This window comes from Macrobrachium nipponense, chromosome 19 (assembly GCF_015104395.2).
Source record: "Macrobrachium nipponense isolate FS-2020 chromosome 19, ASM1510439v2, whole genome shotgun sequence".
Lineage (NCBI taxonomy): Eukaryota > Metazoa > Arthropoda > Malacostraca > Decapoda > Palaemonidae > Macrobrachium > Macrobrachium nipponense.
The window spans coordinates 40,509,329-40,525,555 of record NC_061088.1 but is presented as its reverse complement, the minus strand read 5'-3'; the positions used below and the strand labels follow the sequence as shown (position 1 = coordinate 40,525,555).

The 16,227-nt window shown below is 39.3% G+C and overlaps 2 protein-coding genes across 2 annotated transcripts in view; one reads left to right on the top strand and one right to left on the bottom strand.

Moving 5' to 3' along the window:
- LOC135216603 (uncharacterized) overlaps positions 1 to 16,227 on the bottom strand; it is a 465,366-nt gene that overhangs the window by 27,444 nt on the left and 421,695 nt on the right. The gene's annotated exons all lie outside the window — the stretch shown is intronic.
- The window catches only part of LOC135216593 (uncharacterized), an 84,517-nt gene continuing 73,213 nt past the window's right edge, over positions 4,924 to 16,227 (top strand). The window contains exon 1 of the mRNA XM_064251976.1: positions 4,924 to 5,035. Within this exon, the coding sequence (XP_064108046.1) occupies positions 5,007 to 5,035 (29 nt within the window). The 5' untranslated portion in view covers positions 4,924 to 5,006. The remainder of the gene's footprint in view (positions 5,036 to 16,227) is intronic.

Sequence of the window (16,227 nt, the reverse complement as noted above, 5' to 3'; positions counted from 1 at the left end):
TCTACAGCCCCCAGACAGTTGTGGTAGTTCCATCTGGAGCTGAACTTGGCAGCAACTTCCTTCCACATCTCTTCAGTTTTGGGTCAGCAGAGCACTTCGTACTTGTAGACTGCAATGATGGCTCGACACACCTTGGGTATAAACTTGCAGATGGTGCTTGGTTCAACCCTGAAGCTGAACTGCAGACTTGGATAGGAATTTCCAGTGGCTAGGAAGCGGAGGGTGGCAGCCAGCTTGAGTCCAACTTGAAGCAGTTCCCTCATGAAGGTTCCCTCATGAAGGTGGACTGTTTCTGTAGGCGAAGGGTTACCTTCTCAACCATCTCTTGGAACAGGTCAGGTGTGATTCTTAGGTAATTCTTGTGGCACCTTTGATCTTTCTTGTGGAGTTCAGTCAGTGGCCTGTCATACTGTCCGAACTCCTGTCTTTTGGCCAACCATTCCTTGATCCACACTTTGCTCGGTGTCCAACGAGGTGGGTTGCCTTTTCTTCATCTTCTGCCTCTTGTAGCGTTTTCTGCTGCTCTTCAACAATGGCTAGAGCAGCTGCCAGGTATAGGCTTCTTCTCTTCTCTGCAACGACGGTGTCTCTGGCATTCAGCATGTTGTCTCTTTCACAGGCAATCCAAAAATTACGCCAGGGGTGGGGAGGCCCCCTTTTTATATGGAGTGCCCAAATCGCCACGACAGCCTCCGAATTGTGCAAAATCGTCAGGCCAATGCGGGAAGTGCGTAAACTATGCGTAAATACTTCGTGCCAGTTCATGTCAATGTGGGCACTATTGGGTGTGCAATTGTCCGCGGACGGACAGCGAACTGGGCCAAAAAAGTTGCCTCTACCACATCAGGCTGTTTGGCCTGATGCTCATTGATTGAGATGAGCTTTTTACCTAGGCCACCTGCGCAGGCCAGAAAAACTGTGCAGGTTGTCTACACTAACGTTCAGTTATAACTGCACAGTCCAACTGTGCAGTTATAACTGCGCAGGCATAACTGAACATTAATGGTGGCCTTTAGTCGGTCGAAACTCGAAAGAACTAAAGGCCCCCATACACTGAACGACTGTTGTTATCAACAAACGCACACACTATTCAGACAGTATGAACGATCTCTGCACCGATTTCAGTCTGAACAAAGATTTTGTCTTGGGAAGACATGGCATCCTCTAGAAGAGACGCGCGTGATAGCTTTATATCGGCAGACAAACCCATACACTGAACGACCTGTGTAGGACAGACACAAGTCGCAAGTCAGCAACCTGGTCGTAACAGATTCCCGCTGGGATCGTTCAGACACAAAGCTCCGCCTACTGTTGCATTCAGACAAGCCCATACACAATATTTTTGCGAACGATACAGACAATCGTTCAGTGTATGGGGCCTTAGGCAATTCCATCTGTTCATCAGTTCTCGTGATTGGACTGATTCCGCCCACATGTACGTTTTAACGTCAGTTTCGATGAGCTGACAGGGAGACTGACAGGTAAACCTGTGCATGAATATCGGGCCCAAGACTTGTGCAAATACAGCGTCAGTTTCGTATCTTTGCTTTAAATCGTTTATTTGACTTGAGTGCACGACACATTGTGAAAAGTGAAAAAAACATCCACGATGCTTTGTGGTGTTGAAAACTTCACTAAAAGCGTTAATCATGGCTTTGGTGCTTCAGAGGCGTGATCGGTATGGTCTTGGCCTGCCACTTCGGCGGCTGCGAGTTCGATTCTCGGGCATTCCATTGAGGTGTGAGAGAGGTGTATTTCTGGTGATAGAAGTTCACTCTCGACGTGGTTCGGAAGTCACATAAAGCCGTTGGTCCCGTTGCTGAATGACCACTGGTTCCATGCCATGTAAAAACATCATACAAATAAACAAACAATAATCACGGCTTTTCCACATCTAGTGTTCCTGTTAAAGGTCTTTGCATAGGATCAAACTTCTTGATATTTCTAGAAACATTACATTAGTTCGTTTTGGTTTGCCGGGTAACAAAGCATACTGTATACTCAAGGAATTATGTATTTTCTTCTTGCCCATGTAGTGTGCATAATTGGTAAAATACCAAAGGCACTGATTTAAGAGTGCCATCTGTATACCAATGCTTGCTATTCCGAAAGAGTTGACGGTTTATTATGTTGTAAAGATCAATATCCGGTCTTCATTATTTCCGGGATAAAAGTACAAAAACTCTTCACCATTTGACAACTTTATTTCCTCTGGAAAATTGACATCTTTTCGATGAGGTAGAAGGAGAGGCCCATCGTTCTTCCTAAATCTGATCTTTCTCATTGTTCTTTTCATGCAATCAAATTACTCTCTCATACCTTCAAAATCTGGGAGAGAGTCATAGATGGAAGATTGCGAGGGTTAATGCATATCTCTAACATCCAACAAGGTTTCATGCCAGGCAAGAGCACAACTGATGCAATATTTTCTGTTCGACAACTAGCAGAGAAATATACAGAAGGAAGAAAGAACTTGTATATGATATTTATTGACCTGGAAAAAGCATATGACCGTGTACCACGAGAAGAGATTTTTAGAAGTTTGAGGGCACGAGGAATACCTGAAGTATATGTAAATCTGGTCAGGGATATGTATGAAAATTGTTCAACAACGGTTCGATGTGAAGTGGGAGACTGCGTGGGATTCAGTGTACAGGTAAGCCTTCACCAAGGGTCAGCCTTCAGCCCATTCTTATTGACTCTATTGCTGGATGTACTCTCAGAAGATCTGAGACATGAAATCCCATAGACAATACTGTATGCAGATGATGGATTTTTGTGTGCAACTGATGATGAAGAACTAAATAATAAAGTGGAGAGATGGAGGAACTGTCTGGAGGAGAGGGGTCTGCGAATAAATAGAATCAAGACTGTTGGAATGCGCTGTGAATTTGAGTAAGCAGAAAGAGAAAGAAAATTAGATCTTGAGATTGATTTTTATAAGTTAGAAGAGGTAGAAAGTTTTAAATATCTGGGATCTGTGATCCAAAATACAGGAGACCTAGATGAGGAGTTGATCAGAAGGATACAGTCATGGTGGAGTAGCTGGAGGAAATGTAGTGGGGTGCTGTGTGATCGTAGGATGCCGGTAATTAAAGAGCAAGATCCAGCACCAGGTTGTGAGACCTATAATGTTGTACTCGTCCGAAACATAGGCAAATAAGAAGAGAGATGAGAACAGGATTGACGTGGCTGAGATGAGGATGTTGAGATGGCAACGTGGACTTACTAGAAAGGATAAAAGCTAGGAACGAACATGTTAGAGGCACTCTCAAAATAGCACCAGCTTCAACCAAGGTGAGGGAAAGTAGACTGAGATGGTATGGACATGTAAAGAGACGAGAGGAAGACCACCCGATAAGGAAGATGATGGAGATGGGACTACCAGGTGGGAGAAGGTTGGGTAAAACAAAATTGCAATGGATTGACTGTGTGCGGAGAGATATGAGGGAATTGGGATTGAGCGAGGAGGCTGCACTGGACCGCAGGAGATGGAAGAATGTGTTGAAAAACCATTACAGCGACCCCAAATAGGGACAAGCTTGCAGAGAAAGAAGAAGAAGAATGCAGTCAATGTTTGGAAGTTTACCAATTGCTTCTGGCTGCATTCTCCAAGGATATTAGACAGTATGGCATGAGGCGTTTTTGTTGTATTTTTAACCTTTTCAAGAATTTTCTCATAAACTTTTGAGCTTCGACGCTTGCTGCTTCGGCAGTGTGATTATGTACAAATTCGAGCCCGACACTTATATTTATAGTATTCACATATTTCCAAGGCACTCTCTCTTCTCTCTCTCTCTCTCTCTCTCTACTCTCTCTCTCCCTCTCTCTCTCTATCTCTCTCGCTCTCTCTCTCTCTCTCTCTCTCCCTATATATATATATATATATATATATATATATATATATATATATATATATATATATATAATATATATATATAGATATAGATATGTGTGTGTGTATCCGGAAGCAATTTTTTTCGACCTTTTTCTGTCTCAACAAACTGAAGCTCCATCTCTAAGGGCTAGTGAAAACTGAAGCCATTAGACATATTTTGAAAAAAAGAGATCGGAATTGAGTTTCAGACAGCTCGCTATTGCTAAATCGGTGAATTGCTATCAATGAACTGCCAGCGATAAATTGTTGACGATAAAGTTCCCGCACAACCTTACACGATTACCAAACCGAGGCAAACCTATATGCTTTACTGTAATCAAAATTGTGACTGACGCAGCTCTGGTATTCTTTGTGATTTCGCTTTTTCATTCATGAACAGTTTATTAAATGGAAGTTTACATGACTGGGATTCTGGCAGCTGGCTGGTGGAATAAGAAAACGCAGCCTTTTCAAAGACAAGAAGGAAATTTATTGAGAAATCCCAGAGCTTCCGAGTCAACACTGTCAAATGTGAAAAGAAAATAGGACGTAAGGTGCCTTCTCGCACCCCAACCAGAGAAAATAACATTCCATACAAGAAAGGTCACCCATTCTATAGCTGTTCTCCTTCTATGCCATTATGCCATTAACCCCAAAGATATTTGGAAGGTTTCATACATACAATGAGAATGAAAGAATATATATATATATATATATATATATATATATATATATATATTATATATATATATAGTATATATACATGTATATGTATTATATACTTTATATATTCATATGTATATGTTTTGTATGTATATATATATATATATATATATATATATATATATATATATATATATATATATATATATATGAAGTGATACACGATTTATCAGTAACATGGAATTCTCAGAAAAAATATTTTCGCGCCTTATTCCATATTTTACTTTCATTCATTTCGCAGAGACAGGCAGCGTTCAAATTCTGGCTTTAAAAGAGCCCCTGTAGACTAGTACCATCTCTCTTGATCCCAATAAAGATAAACACATCTCACGCGTTGACTATATTGATTTCCACCGGCCAGTGGATCGTCGTCCTCTGGCAACCTTGCTGCTATATGTAAACAAAGATGGCCGAGTACCAGCATTTCGGTTTCAGGTAAGGAAGCAATGTTTTTTCGTTTTCCAGTGTGTATCTAGTTTGAATTTTCCATTTGTACATCCATTAAAGTTACAGCATACGGATATCTCCAATTCACTATGCTATTCCCTATGTAAACCGGTCTTTACGTTATCACATCGGTCACAATTGCAGATAACACTCCCGGAAGAGGATTTCTGCCGACAGGTTTAAACATTTTTCTCGCTCACTGTCATTGCGAATTTATAGTTTATACAAAGTTCCAATTTGCCTGGAAATACAAGGTAATTGTAAGGATACAATCTGGTTATTCTTGTTTTTGAAAAATATACGGCAACATATAAACGTAATACCAAATTAATCTTTTTAATAAATTCACCTGAAAAGGGAAGTAATATCATGAAGTTCAAAAGCCGGCGAATTAATTGTGGACGAGAAGTGGTGCTTCCAAAGTCGTACGACCGTTGCAGAATCTATTGTGCATCTTATTAGAAATGTGAAAGGATGGAAAGCAGAAGCTAACACCCAATATTTCCCTCGTATGTTGGACCGACTGACAATGCTAATATTATGTACTATACAGTGTACTCAGTGCTTGTGTTGCTCTATCACTGGAGCTACCCTGTTTTGGTGATACAATTTTTATATGCGTGTATATATGCAGACACACACACATTACCAGAAACAGTTTGTTTCTTACTTTAACTAATGAATTGCACACACACACACACACACACACACACACACACATATATATATATATATATATATATATATATATATATATATATATATATATATATATGTATATATATGTATATATATATATGTGTGTGTGTGAATGAATGTATATATATATATATATATATATATATATATATATATATATATATATTATATACATATATATTATATATACGTATGTATATACATATATATATATATATATATGATATATATAGTATATAGTATATATATATATATATATATATATTATATATATATATATATATATGCAATTAAAGTAAGAAACAAACGTGTCTGGTAATGTGTGCTCATATATACACGCATATTAAACTGTATCACCAAAACAGGGTGACTCCAGTGAGAGCAACACACTAATCACAGCTTTGTCCTTACTTTAACTGGTGAATTGTGGATGAAATCTGAGCACAGAGCTTCAACGGCGTTAGCAGTTCATTAAAGTAAAAGACAACACATCAAAGATGGTAAAGTGACATTCAGCTGTTTCTTGCACGGTTTCTCCTGCTTCCTGGATAGTGAAGCCCTTTCTTTCCCAATACCTTTCATATTGTCTCTCCAGCACTTTTAAGGTCCTCCTCGCCTTCCTCATAACACTTCCAAATTACATTTACACTGATCAATCCTTTCACTTATGCCAACACTGTAACCACTTCTTTACATTTCCATATTTCTAAAAAGCATGGCGAAAATGGAGAGAAGTAACTAGAGTTGTTTTAGACGAGAAAATACCATTAAGCCTCACAATGAAGAATTATAAGACAGTTATTAGGCCCGTTCTATCATATGTGGCAAAAACTTAGGCACTTAAGAGAAAGAGGAGGAACTGTTGGAAAGAACCGAGATGAGGATATCACTACTGGCAAAGAAGGAGAATTAAAATATAAGACAAATTTATGGTATATGTTATGTAAAGGAGAAGGCTAGGAAGCTCGTCTGATACCACGACCATGTAGTCGGAAGAGAAGAGGGCGAACCAATCAAAAGAGCTAAGAACATGCCGGTGATGGGGAGGTGGAGTGTGGGTTGTCAGCGGATCAGATGGATGGATGTTACTGGTGAGGAGGGATATGGCAGAGGAGGGATATGGGTGAGGTGGGACTGGGGGTAGAAGATGCAAGGGATGGAAATAGATGGAGAAAGTTGACTCGAGCTCTATAGTGGGATTAGTAAGGTCAAAAGAAGAGGGAAATTTCTAATAATTTTAAATTCTTGCACCACATGTAATTACCATGCAAAAATTACTTCTCAATAAGGTCAACATTTTGTCTTTAATTTACATTCAGCATTCACACTTCACGTCCATAAAAGATAGTTGGTTCAACAGTACCTTCATGTATGCCTATCTTGGCCTCCATAGACAACTCACATTTATTCTCAGTCTTTTGCACTCTCTCTGCTACCTTCTTTTCTTCACCTAGTTTGTGACTTACCACTTCCCTAATCTTACCATCATGTGTATAATATTTAGTCTCATGTGCCTTGCTCTTCCAACTACTCTGTATTAACTTCTAATCTGATAAACTCCTCCCTTCACCGTTTTCTGGTTCCCATGCAGTTATGAATACCCTCTTTGGAGACCATTTATTTCCGACAATGATGCCCCTCTCCAGAGACATTCTTTCGCTGATTCAGAATCTTTGAAAATAATTTTTATTTACATCATTGGACTAAATCACACAGTTACAACTATTTTCCCTCCCCAGTTAATCATATCCACCCATTACTTGAATCACAACATTGACCCCCTTCTCAAATCCATAAAGTCTCACTGACACTGCAAGAGCTACCCTCCCTTGTCCCCACCCTCTTTAGCTACTACAGACACAACCGCACTTTGCCTTCCCATTCTTGTACACACTAACTTGCCATCTTTATTTCAAGTATTGTCAAAGCCTTCAGCTTTTGAACTTAAACAAATCATTTATCTTACATTTCTCTTCTGGAGCAACCTCGTGCCCATTCCAAACTATAGACTTCGTCGATTTTTTGTTCTGGCTATATCAGTACTAAAGGGCTGCAAATACTTTGCCCAGGCCATTTTGGCAACTTTTATACTACATACTACAGAGCAACCAGAATACTATTGTTTTCCATTTCTATTATTTACAGGAGTGAAATAGAAAGCCACTGGCCTTGGAAGAAGAGGCTCATCTCCCATTTGTGGAGGCATTTTCTCTTTACAACCATTCATAACCCAAATATCCCTCCACTAAACACTCCTCTGCCTTGGAAAAAGGTCCTTAATTGTTTGCAGGTGGATGGTAGGCTGGAAGAGATCCACAAACATCTCAAAAAGAAGCCATACTTTAGATCACACAGTATTGCACCCAAACATCATCCCTCTTGTTTGTTTTTTACTTTCTCTCTGAGTGCATCTTTCACATCCCTTCCATATATATATATATATATATATATATATATATATATTATATATGTATATATATATATGTCATACACGTTAGACTTTTTATTGTTTGTTCTCAGCTGTCACAAATGCAAGGATTAGTTTATATTTATTCCTTTTTATTTTATTTGCATTGTATGACACCGATGTAAAATAGTCTTTTTATTTTATAATGTGAAATATAGATTTTTTGGGATTCTTGTAGTCTCAGGATGCTTAGAAAGACACAGCAATGTGGCTTTTCTTACTTCATTCACACTAATAAAAATATACAGTAAAGTTTATAAGTTTTAGTTTGACTTGAGAGTAGAGGTGAAGTCTTGATGTTTTAAGTTTTCTTCCCGACGGCTTGGTGAGGCTTGTCACCTCACCTTCTGGAAGCTCTGTTCCTTCTCTGCTTTCTCTGCCGATCTCTCTTCAAAGAAGTTCCTCCTTCAGTAGTAAGCGGACTTTTTCTGTTACCGCCTTCTGGTGTTCTTAATTGGTTGATCACGTCCACTGTCACACCTGTTTGGGCGGAAATTAATTCTAACACCTCCTCCGATGGGGCGTGACTAATGAGCTTAAATAATGACTGCCTGTACGATAAACATCTCACTTGTTTGGATCATTACGAGAACACTTCCGTTGCTCATGGTACCTTTCTCTCACTCTCTCTCTTTTTCTGTTCGTTTATTCTCTCTGTCTATCAAACTGTCTATCAGTGGATTTATCTATCTCTTTTTCTGTTTTTTTACTCTCTGTCTATACTTCTGTCTATCAGATTTCTCTCTCACTCTTTCTATATCTATCTTAATTTTCCCTAACTAACATTACATTACTCGGCCACCACCACACATTATCCTCAATGCTCAACTAAATTCAATAACAATAGATATAATAATAACTAAATTGGCAACAATTGGTAATAACGGACACAATTAAAAGAAATTTTTCCCCAATAGAGGAGAAAAATATAAGCATATCAAATTATTACCAAGTAACAAATAAGCACATCAAATTATTAAGCATATAAAATTATAAGCATATCAAATTATAAGATATCAAATTATTATCAAGTAAATATAATGTTAACATCAATTGTCAAATATGGTTAATTTCTTTTAATTTCTATCGGTATCCTCTGTATATTTTTATATTAATTTCCTTACTGTTATGATAAACAAAACAACAGTTACTATTATTAATATTAATCTAATTGAGAGGATTTGAATTCTTTGATCTCATATGAGTAATTTTTTTATGGCACATGTTTGTTGAATTCGTATGTTGTAAACACATTAGGTTTTAGCAATATACACTCATTATATTGTTTATCAGTGAAAAATGACAATAGTAATGTTTAATATCACCTTTTGTAAAGATTATTTGATTGTTAATTATCATAGGAAATGGGTACAAAGTGACTAAATGTATTTGTGATCCTAGTATTGAAAGGTATAACTAAAATAATTTTATCAAAAATCACTTTGACAATTAGTAAATTGTAATACATGAATACATCTTTCACAAGTGGTTTAAAGTGTTTCTCTATTACACAAAATTTAATAATGTCTTCTAACTCTTTATGAGGGATTAATGTTAGGCTCAAAATACCTTTATAAGCAAGCAGAATGGCATTTAATGTGTTCTTATGTTCCTGTAATATCACTTTACTTTCTAGTGCAAGTGTATTTAAAAACAGTTCTTTTGTTACATTCTGATTGACTTGATTTATGAAAAAAATTTTCTATTTGCTCTGCATTCTGATTGTGTGAGGTAATCACTTTGTTTATCACTGTTCCTCTTGCTGCTGCCCATTTTTCCAGTCTGTCTATTCTTTCTTTTTCATGTTCTACATTTGCTTCGGTAGCAACTCCAAATAATGTGTTCAAAGCAGTTCCAATGAAGGGTAAGAGGGATCTCTGACCTCTTGTTCACTGCATTTTCTATGTCTGTGTTTAATAACACTATTATTGTCACCCTTCTGTATTATTGACTTTATATCTGTTTGGAGTTTTATTAGCGTTTCTTCACTATCTACACTGTTGTTAATTGATAGAAATTATTCTTAAGTCTAATCATTTTGACTTTTCCATGTCTTTTAAACAATGACCCCTTTCTTATCTCCACCTCGGAAGAGACGAGTCCAATTATAACTTATATTTTCAGTCCAACACCAATCTAACACTTTTTCTTTTACAGCTTTTTATCTATATCTAACTCCGTCGGTTTCGGAAATTATATCCTCCTTGTCTTATGTTATCTATAAATTCAGTGGACCATGGGTCTGCTTTTACGACTTTTATATGATTCCAGTGGACTACTTTTTCTTTCAAATAACTTTCATTAAAATTACTTTATAATTTGTTTAATTTCAGCAATTCTATAACTATATATGGTCCAGTGAACTTAGGAGAAACCTTTACATTTGGTCCTTCTTGAATGTGATTCTTTATGTATATTTGGGTATCCACTGTAATGTCTGGTTTGATGGCCTTTTTCATTATAATATTTGGCATGAGTCCCATGGACCTCCTTTCGTTTAGCCCCTGTTTTCATGATTGTCTCGTAAGTACGTCCGGTTTCCCATGCAACATAGTCATCATGGTTATAAGTATGTCTGGGTGGTGTTGCATCGTCTAGTAATGTGTTAGGTAGTCTCTTTTCATAACCACATAGCAAATAATGTGGAGATTTTCCTGTTGTCTCATTTACAGTATTATTCAACGTGAATTGTACGTCTTCTTGTGCTAAGTCCCAATCTTCTGTCTGTGGACTCACAGGATATCCTTTATTTTACGATTAGTTCGTTCTACTGCTCCATTAGAACTTGGTTTATAAGCAATTATTTGACATTTATTTATTTCATAAAGTTCACATATTTTCTTTAAAAGATCACTAGTAAATTTAGCAGCATTATCAGGAAGAAGAACTTGTGGGCACGAATGTCTTGTAATAATTCTAGATTTAAGAGCTTCTGCTACTATAGGTGCATCTCTGTTTCTTACTGGTATTATTTCTACATATCGTGTTAGTCTAAGAAACTAATATTTGCTTATTTCCTCTGACAGTAACTGGGAAATGGACCTAAAAAGTCCATAGTTACTACTTGGAATGGATTCAATTCTGATGGATATTTTTCAAGTGTAGCTCTAAGATTTACGTTACCTTTATGTTGGTTACAAACTATACAGTTTTGTAGAAAAGTTCTTGGCATCTTTACTGCAATTTGGCCAAAAATAATTTCTGGTTATGATTCTTGTTGTCTTTTTAATTCCTGGATGTCCTGCTAACTTATATGAGTTTGTTAGTTCTAAAACTTCTCTGGTTAGTTTTCTTGGGATGTATAATCGAGAACAACCATTTTTCTCTGTCGGCCTTTTATACAACTATCCATTTATTAATTGAAAATCAGGTTTTGAGGATTCATCTAGTAATAGTTGTCCTACTATTTGTCTGATTTCTGCATCTCTTTCTTGTTGTATTTTTACTACTGACAACTAAAACAAAAGGTATTAGTTGTAATGCATTTTTCAGTTCCGTTTTGAGATGTGGATAATGCATCTGCCAAAAAGTGTTAAATTTTCCTGGAATATATCTGAATTCTGGGGCAAATTCTAATACACTAATGATTCATCTATTGAATTCCTTTTAATTAGTGAAGGCTCTCTTTTTAAACAAGTCCTAAATGGGTTTGTGATCATTAAGCACATTGACTTTAACTATAAGGATGAAAATATTTTGCCCTTCCTAACATATCTTGAACTACCGGCATCGGCATTCTATCTGGAACTGTGTTGGAATTTAACTTCCTATAATCTATTACAAGTCTCCAACTGCCATCTTTCTTTGAAACAAGTAACAATGGAGAATTATGTGGAGATTTAGAAGGAATTACTACTCCATCTCTTTTCATTTCCTCTATCAAATTGTCAACTATGGGTCTCTGGCTATTGATAATCAGTAATTAGGCATAAAAAATGGTTTGGCTCCATCATCTAACAAAATTCTATGTTGTAGAACATTTGTTCTTCTTAGTTTACTCCTTCTAAAGCTATTACATTTCTGTATTTCTATAGTGCCTGAATTAACATGTTTCTATTTTCTGGAAAATTTGTTTTACTCACTTTCTGGCTTACTTTAGAGTTTTGGCCATTTATAGAGAAAAGTGCTTTTTCTTCTACTGTTAGTAAAGGATTGTTACTCCTCTATTAAGTATAAACTGCACTTTATTATCATCAGTTGTGTTAATACAACATATCTTTCTTCTTTTATGACTGAAAAATAACAAAGTTCTGTATCTCCAGTGATTTCGTCTGTTACCTCTATTAAACTATTTATATAATATTTATTTATTTTATTTAAGAGCAATACTTCATTTAGTACTTTCCCTTCACTTTCACAACTCATTACTACGTTACTATAGTTATAGGTATAGGCGCCTTGATTTTCGTTGGATTCAGTGTTTTGACCATCGCAGTTTATATCTGAGTAATTATTTATGATAGTTATTTATATCTGAGTATATATCATTTGTATGTGCACATCTTAACAATTCATTTGGTTCTGACGCTGTATGCTTACCCCGAACTACTATCGTAGGGGAATCCTGGATGTCAATCTGGTACTGACCAGGAAAAACTGGTTATTCCTCCCTACCCCCAGCCAGGTACGTGCCCCAGGGTCAAAGATCACGACCTCTGACCTAACCTGCAGTCCTTTCCTGGTCGCTGTAGTGTTCACACGCTTCAGCTCGTCGTCTGTTACAGGCCTGTTTCCCTTGGTCTTTCCCTGTGTGTGGTGTGTTTGCTGCGTGTTTATGGTTTTTTCGGTGTAATGGAGCCTTCATCACAGTGGCATTGCCTGGGTCCTGAGGGCAGGGCATATGGGGCTTTTCTGTTTTCTATCAAGATAGATCCCCACACTTTGCGCAACAAGTGTTAGGGTCACCCTTGTTCACGTGAGGCCACATGTGGAGAATGCATCGCTTGGTTGGAGCATCAGTGGGATCTTGCTTCGACCAAGCAGAAGAAGAAGCCTCACTCTCCTTCTAAGAAGAATTCCTCGGAGGTAGCACGGAGTAGTACTAGCCATGGGCCTGGAGGTCCTTCTCTTTCTCCTGTTCTCCATCAGGATTCCCCAGTGGAGCATCGGGTGTGTTCCCTTGTCTCCTCCTAGTGAGGGGACCTAGGTGAGTCCGTTGCTAGGTCCCCGCAAAAGGCAGGGCCCGAGGGTGTCTGTTTTATTGGTAAAGAATGTGCCGTCGGACGATTCCACTCTTTTGCAGGAGTGCTGGCCACGTGGTGGCCTGTGGGGCACTCCATCCATGGACACACTGGTTGCTGCGCTGCGCTCTGCCAAGAACTTGCCGCCAGCTGCGGAGTACTCCGCTCTTTCCAGGTAGACGGCGGGAGCTGACAGAGTCGTCTGGGGTTCCCTCGGCCCGTGGTCGGGCACTCCCCTTACGCCGGGTAGGTCCCCCTGACCCCTGGGAGAGGTGTTCCCGTTCTGGGGTCCTGGGACCCCTCCTTCCCCCTACCGGGACGGAGACTCTCGCTAGTAGAGGGAGCTCCCGGGGGGAGGGCCACTGCGTTTGTTCCCGTGTGGATCACCCCGGCCGCTCCTTCTGCTCACCCTGGGGCATGAGCAGCCACAGAATAGACAAGAGGAGAGGCATCTTGTCAGAAGAGAGATCGTCTTCAGGTGGCTCCTCCTACAGGTCGTCGTGGAGGAGGTGCTATTGCTCCAAGAGGAGATGCTGTGGGAGGAGTCAAGGTCATTCTTTCTCCTCCTCCCCGGATCATTGGTCCAGATCTCCCCATCGTAGTGGAAACCGCAGGGGTCGGAGCAGGAGTGGCCGTCTACCGGGACAGCTCGCGTCGTAGGCGCCACTGCTCGCAGGCCTCCCAGTCTCCGAGGTCCGGTTCCCAAGTGACCCGCTCCCTTGAGGTCTCCCCGGAAGGGGGGCCCCCCCTCCCAGGGTTGTCCCCCTGCGGCTCCGGTGGATCCTGTGCCGGCCTCAGTGGTCCTAGCAGCCCCCGCTCCGGCTGGCTGGGCTCCATCCTGTTCAGAAACTCTGCTCCTGCGCCCGTCAACGCAGGAGAAGCGGAGCGTTCCACCTCAGTGCTCCCCTGGCGGAGCTCCTCCCTCTGTCTTGCCCCCCCCCCCCTCCCCCCTGGGGAGGGCCATTGCAGTTGGCAGTCACACAGGAGGAGCGGAGCATTCCACCTCAGCGCTCCCTAGCAGTAGTGGGCTCCAGTTCGGCCCAGCAGCCCTCCCTTCCCCCATCCCCGCAACCGGTGGCAGAGCCGTCCTTATCGAGAGAGGACTTTGAAGAGGACGCCTTCACTCTTGCCAGTCTACAGAGCCCCCTGGAGGTCGGGTTAATCCATGCGAAGGGTATCAGGACAACTGCCCCCGGGAAAGTTGCCCCCGTAGGACTACTGCCCCCGGGAAAATTGCCGCCGTAAAACCACTGGATAATTGCCCCTGGACAAATTTATAAAATAATTGTAGCTATTTCTGGAATTTATTATCATTTACGTAATTACTTTATAGTAATTTCCTGAGTAAGTATTTAAGAAAAAAATTCTTCATAGAAAAATGGTAGTAAATACGAACAATTAATGTTTTATTATTATTAATAAAAATACATAAGAACTATTAAAACCAATGTTTTATTAATGTTAATAAAAATACATGATTTAAAAAGATAACATTATATACTAAAATTTGTACATAGATAAGTTGCAAAAATATTGAAAAAGGATTTAAAAACTAGAATTTTAAATTGTGGGCTATGTATCTCAAAAATTCCAATACATCGCGGTTCTCAAAGTCTCGCACAATGTTTGCTATTCTTATGCTAGAATCCTGATACCGTTTCCGCTTAGGAGATACTGGATGCCCAGCAAGTATTTGATTGACTATGACGCTGGATAGGGCCTGTTCTCTCTTCAACACCCCCAGAAATTTCCATATATTTGGATGAAATGACGTAACGCTTGCTTGCATATGGTTATGCCAGCCTTCTAAGGCGTTGTTTGTTCGAGGTAAATCTTCAACAACACGAGTATACATACTCCACATGCTTACAGGGAAACGTGGCTGTCTCCTTATATGTCGACGTCTTCTGCCAATATATGTATCCTCAAAATAATCAATTATAGCATCAGCCTCAGGTGGCAACGTCTCTTGTAGTTTCTCAAACGCTTCAATAACTTTTTCTGGGGGAACAAACGCTAAAGCAGGAATCATACGTATTTGCAGGGAAAAATCGGCGTTGGTTTGGTATTTAGTTTGGAGACCTTCATTTTGCACCTTACGGTATATGCTTTGAGATAAGTGGTAAAAACATCCTTTAACGGTTACGTTGGGGAAGATTTCTTCAATAGCACTCCTAGCAGCTTGTTCAAAGTCTATTAGGAAGGTCTTGGGATTAAGTCTAGGGTTTATAGTGAGGAGTTGTTGGTAGATATCTTCATATGTTGCTTGTTTGTTTATTTGGTAGCAGAACACACACAGGAATAACTCTTTCAGAAGTTAGGCAATGAATAGTGTACAATTGGTAAAATAACTCGGGTACAATCTTAAAGGTACCGTCTCCAAACCAATTATCTGATTTCTCCAGAAGGCTAATGTCTGTTGGTGTTGAAAATAAAAGGAGACGCTGCTCAATCAATCCACTATAATAAAGAAGAAAATCTTCACCACTAGAAGTTTTCTTGTACTCGGAAGGAGCTTGTTTGTAGCGCCTTATTGCATGACGAATATGTCTCACTGGTGGTAGTTGAGTTGCAGCACCACTTGAAATCGACTCAACTGTTTGGGAAATTATTTGCTGTGCAGTCTCATCAATAGCAATAGATTTAGCCTTTATTTCCTGTTGTACTAACAAGAATTCACGGCGGGGTTGGTCAACAGCATGGGTGTGATCATTTACATGGCCAACTACTTCATTTTCACAAACTTTTATTTTCACTTTACAGTTACTATGGCGGCATTTTTCACATTCATAAGATGTAACATTATTTGCCAATTCCTTCTGCTTCACATAGAT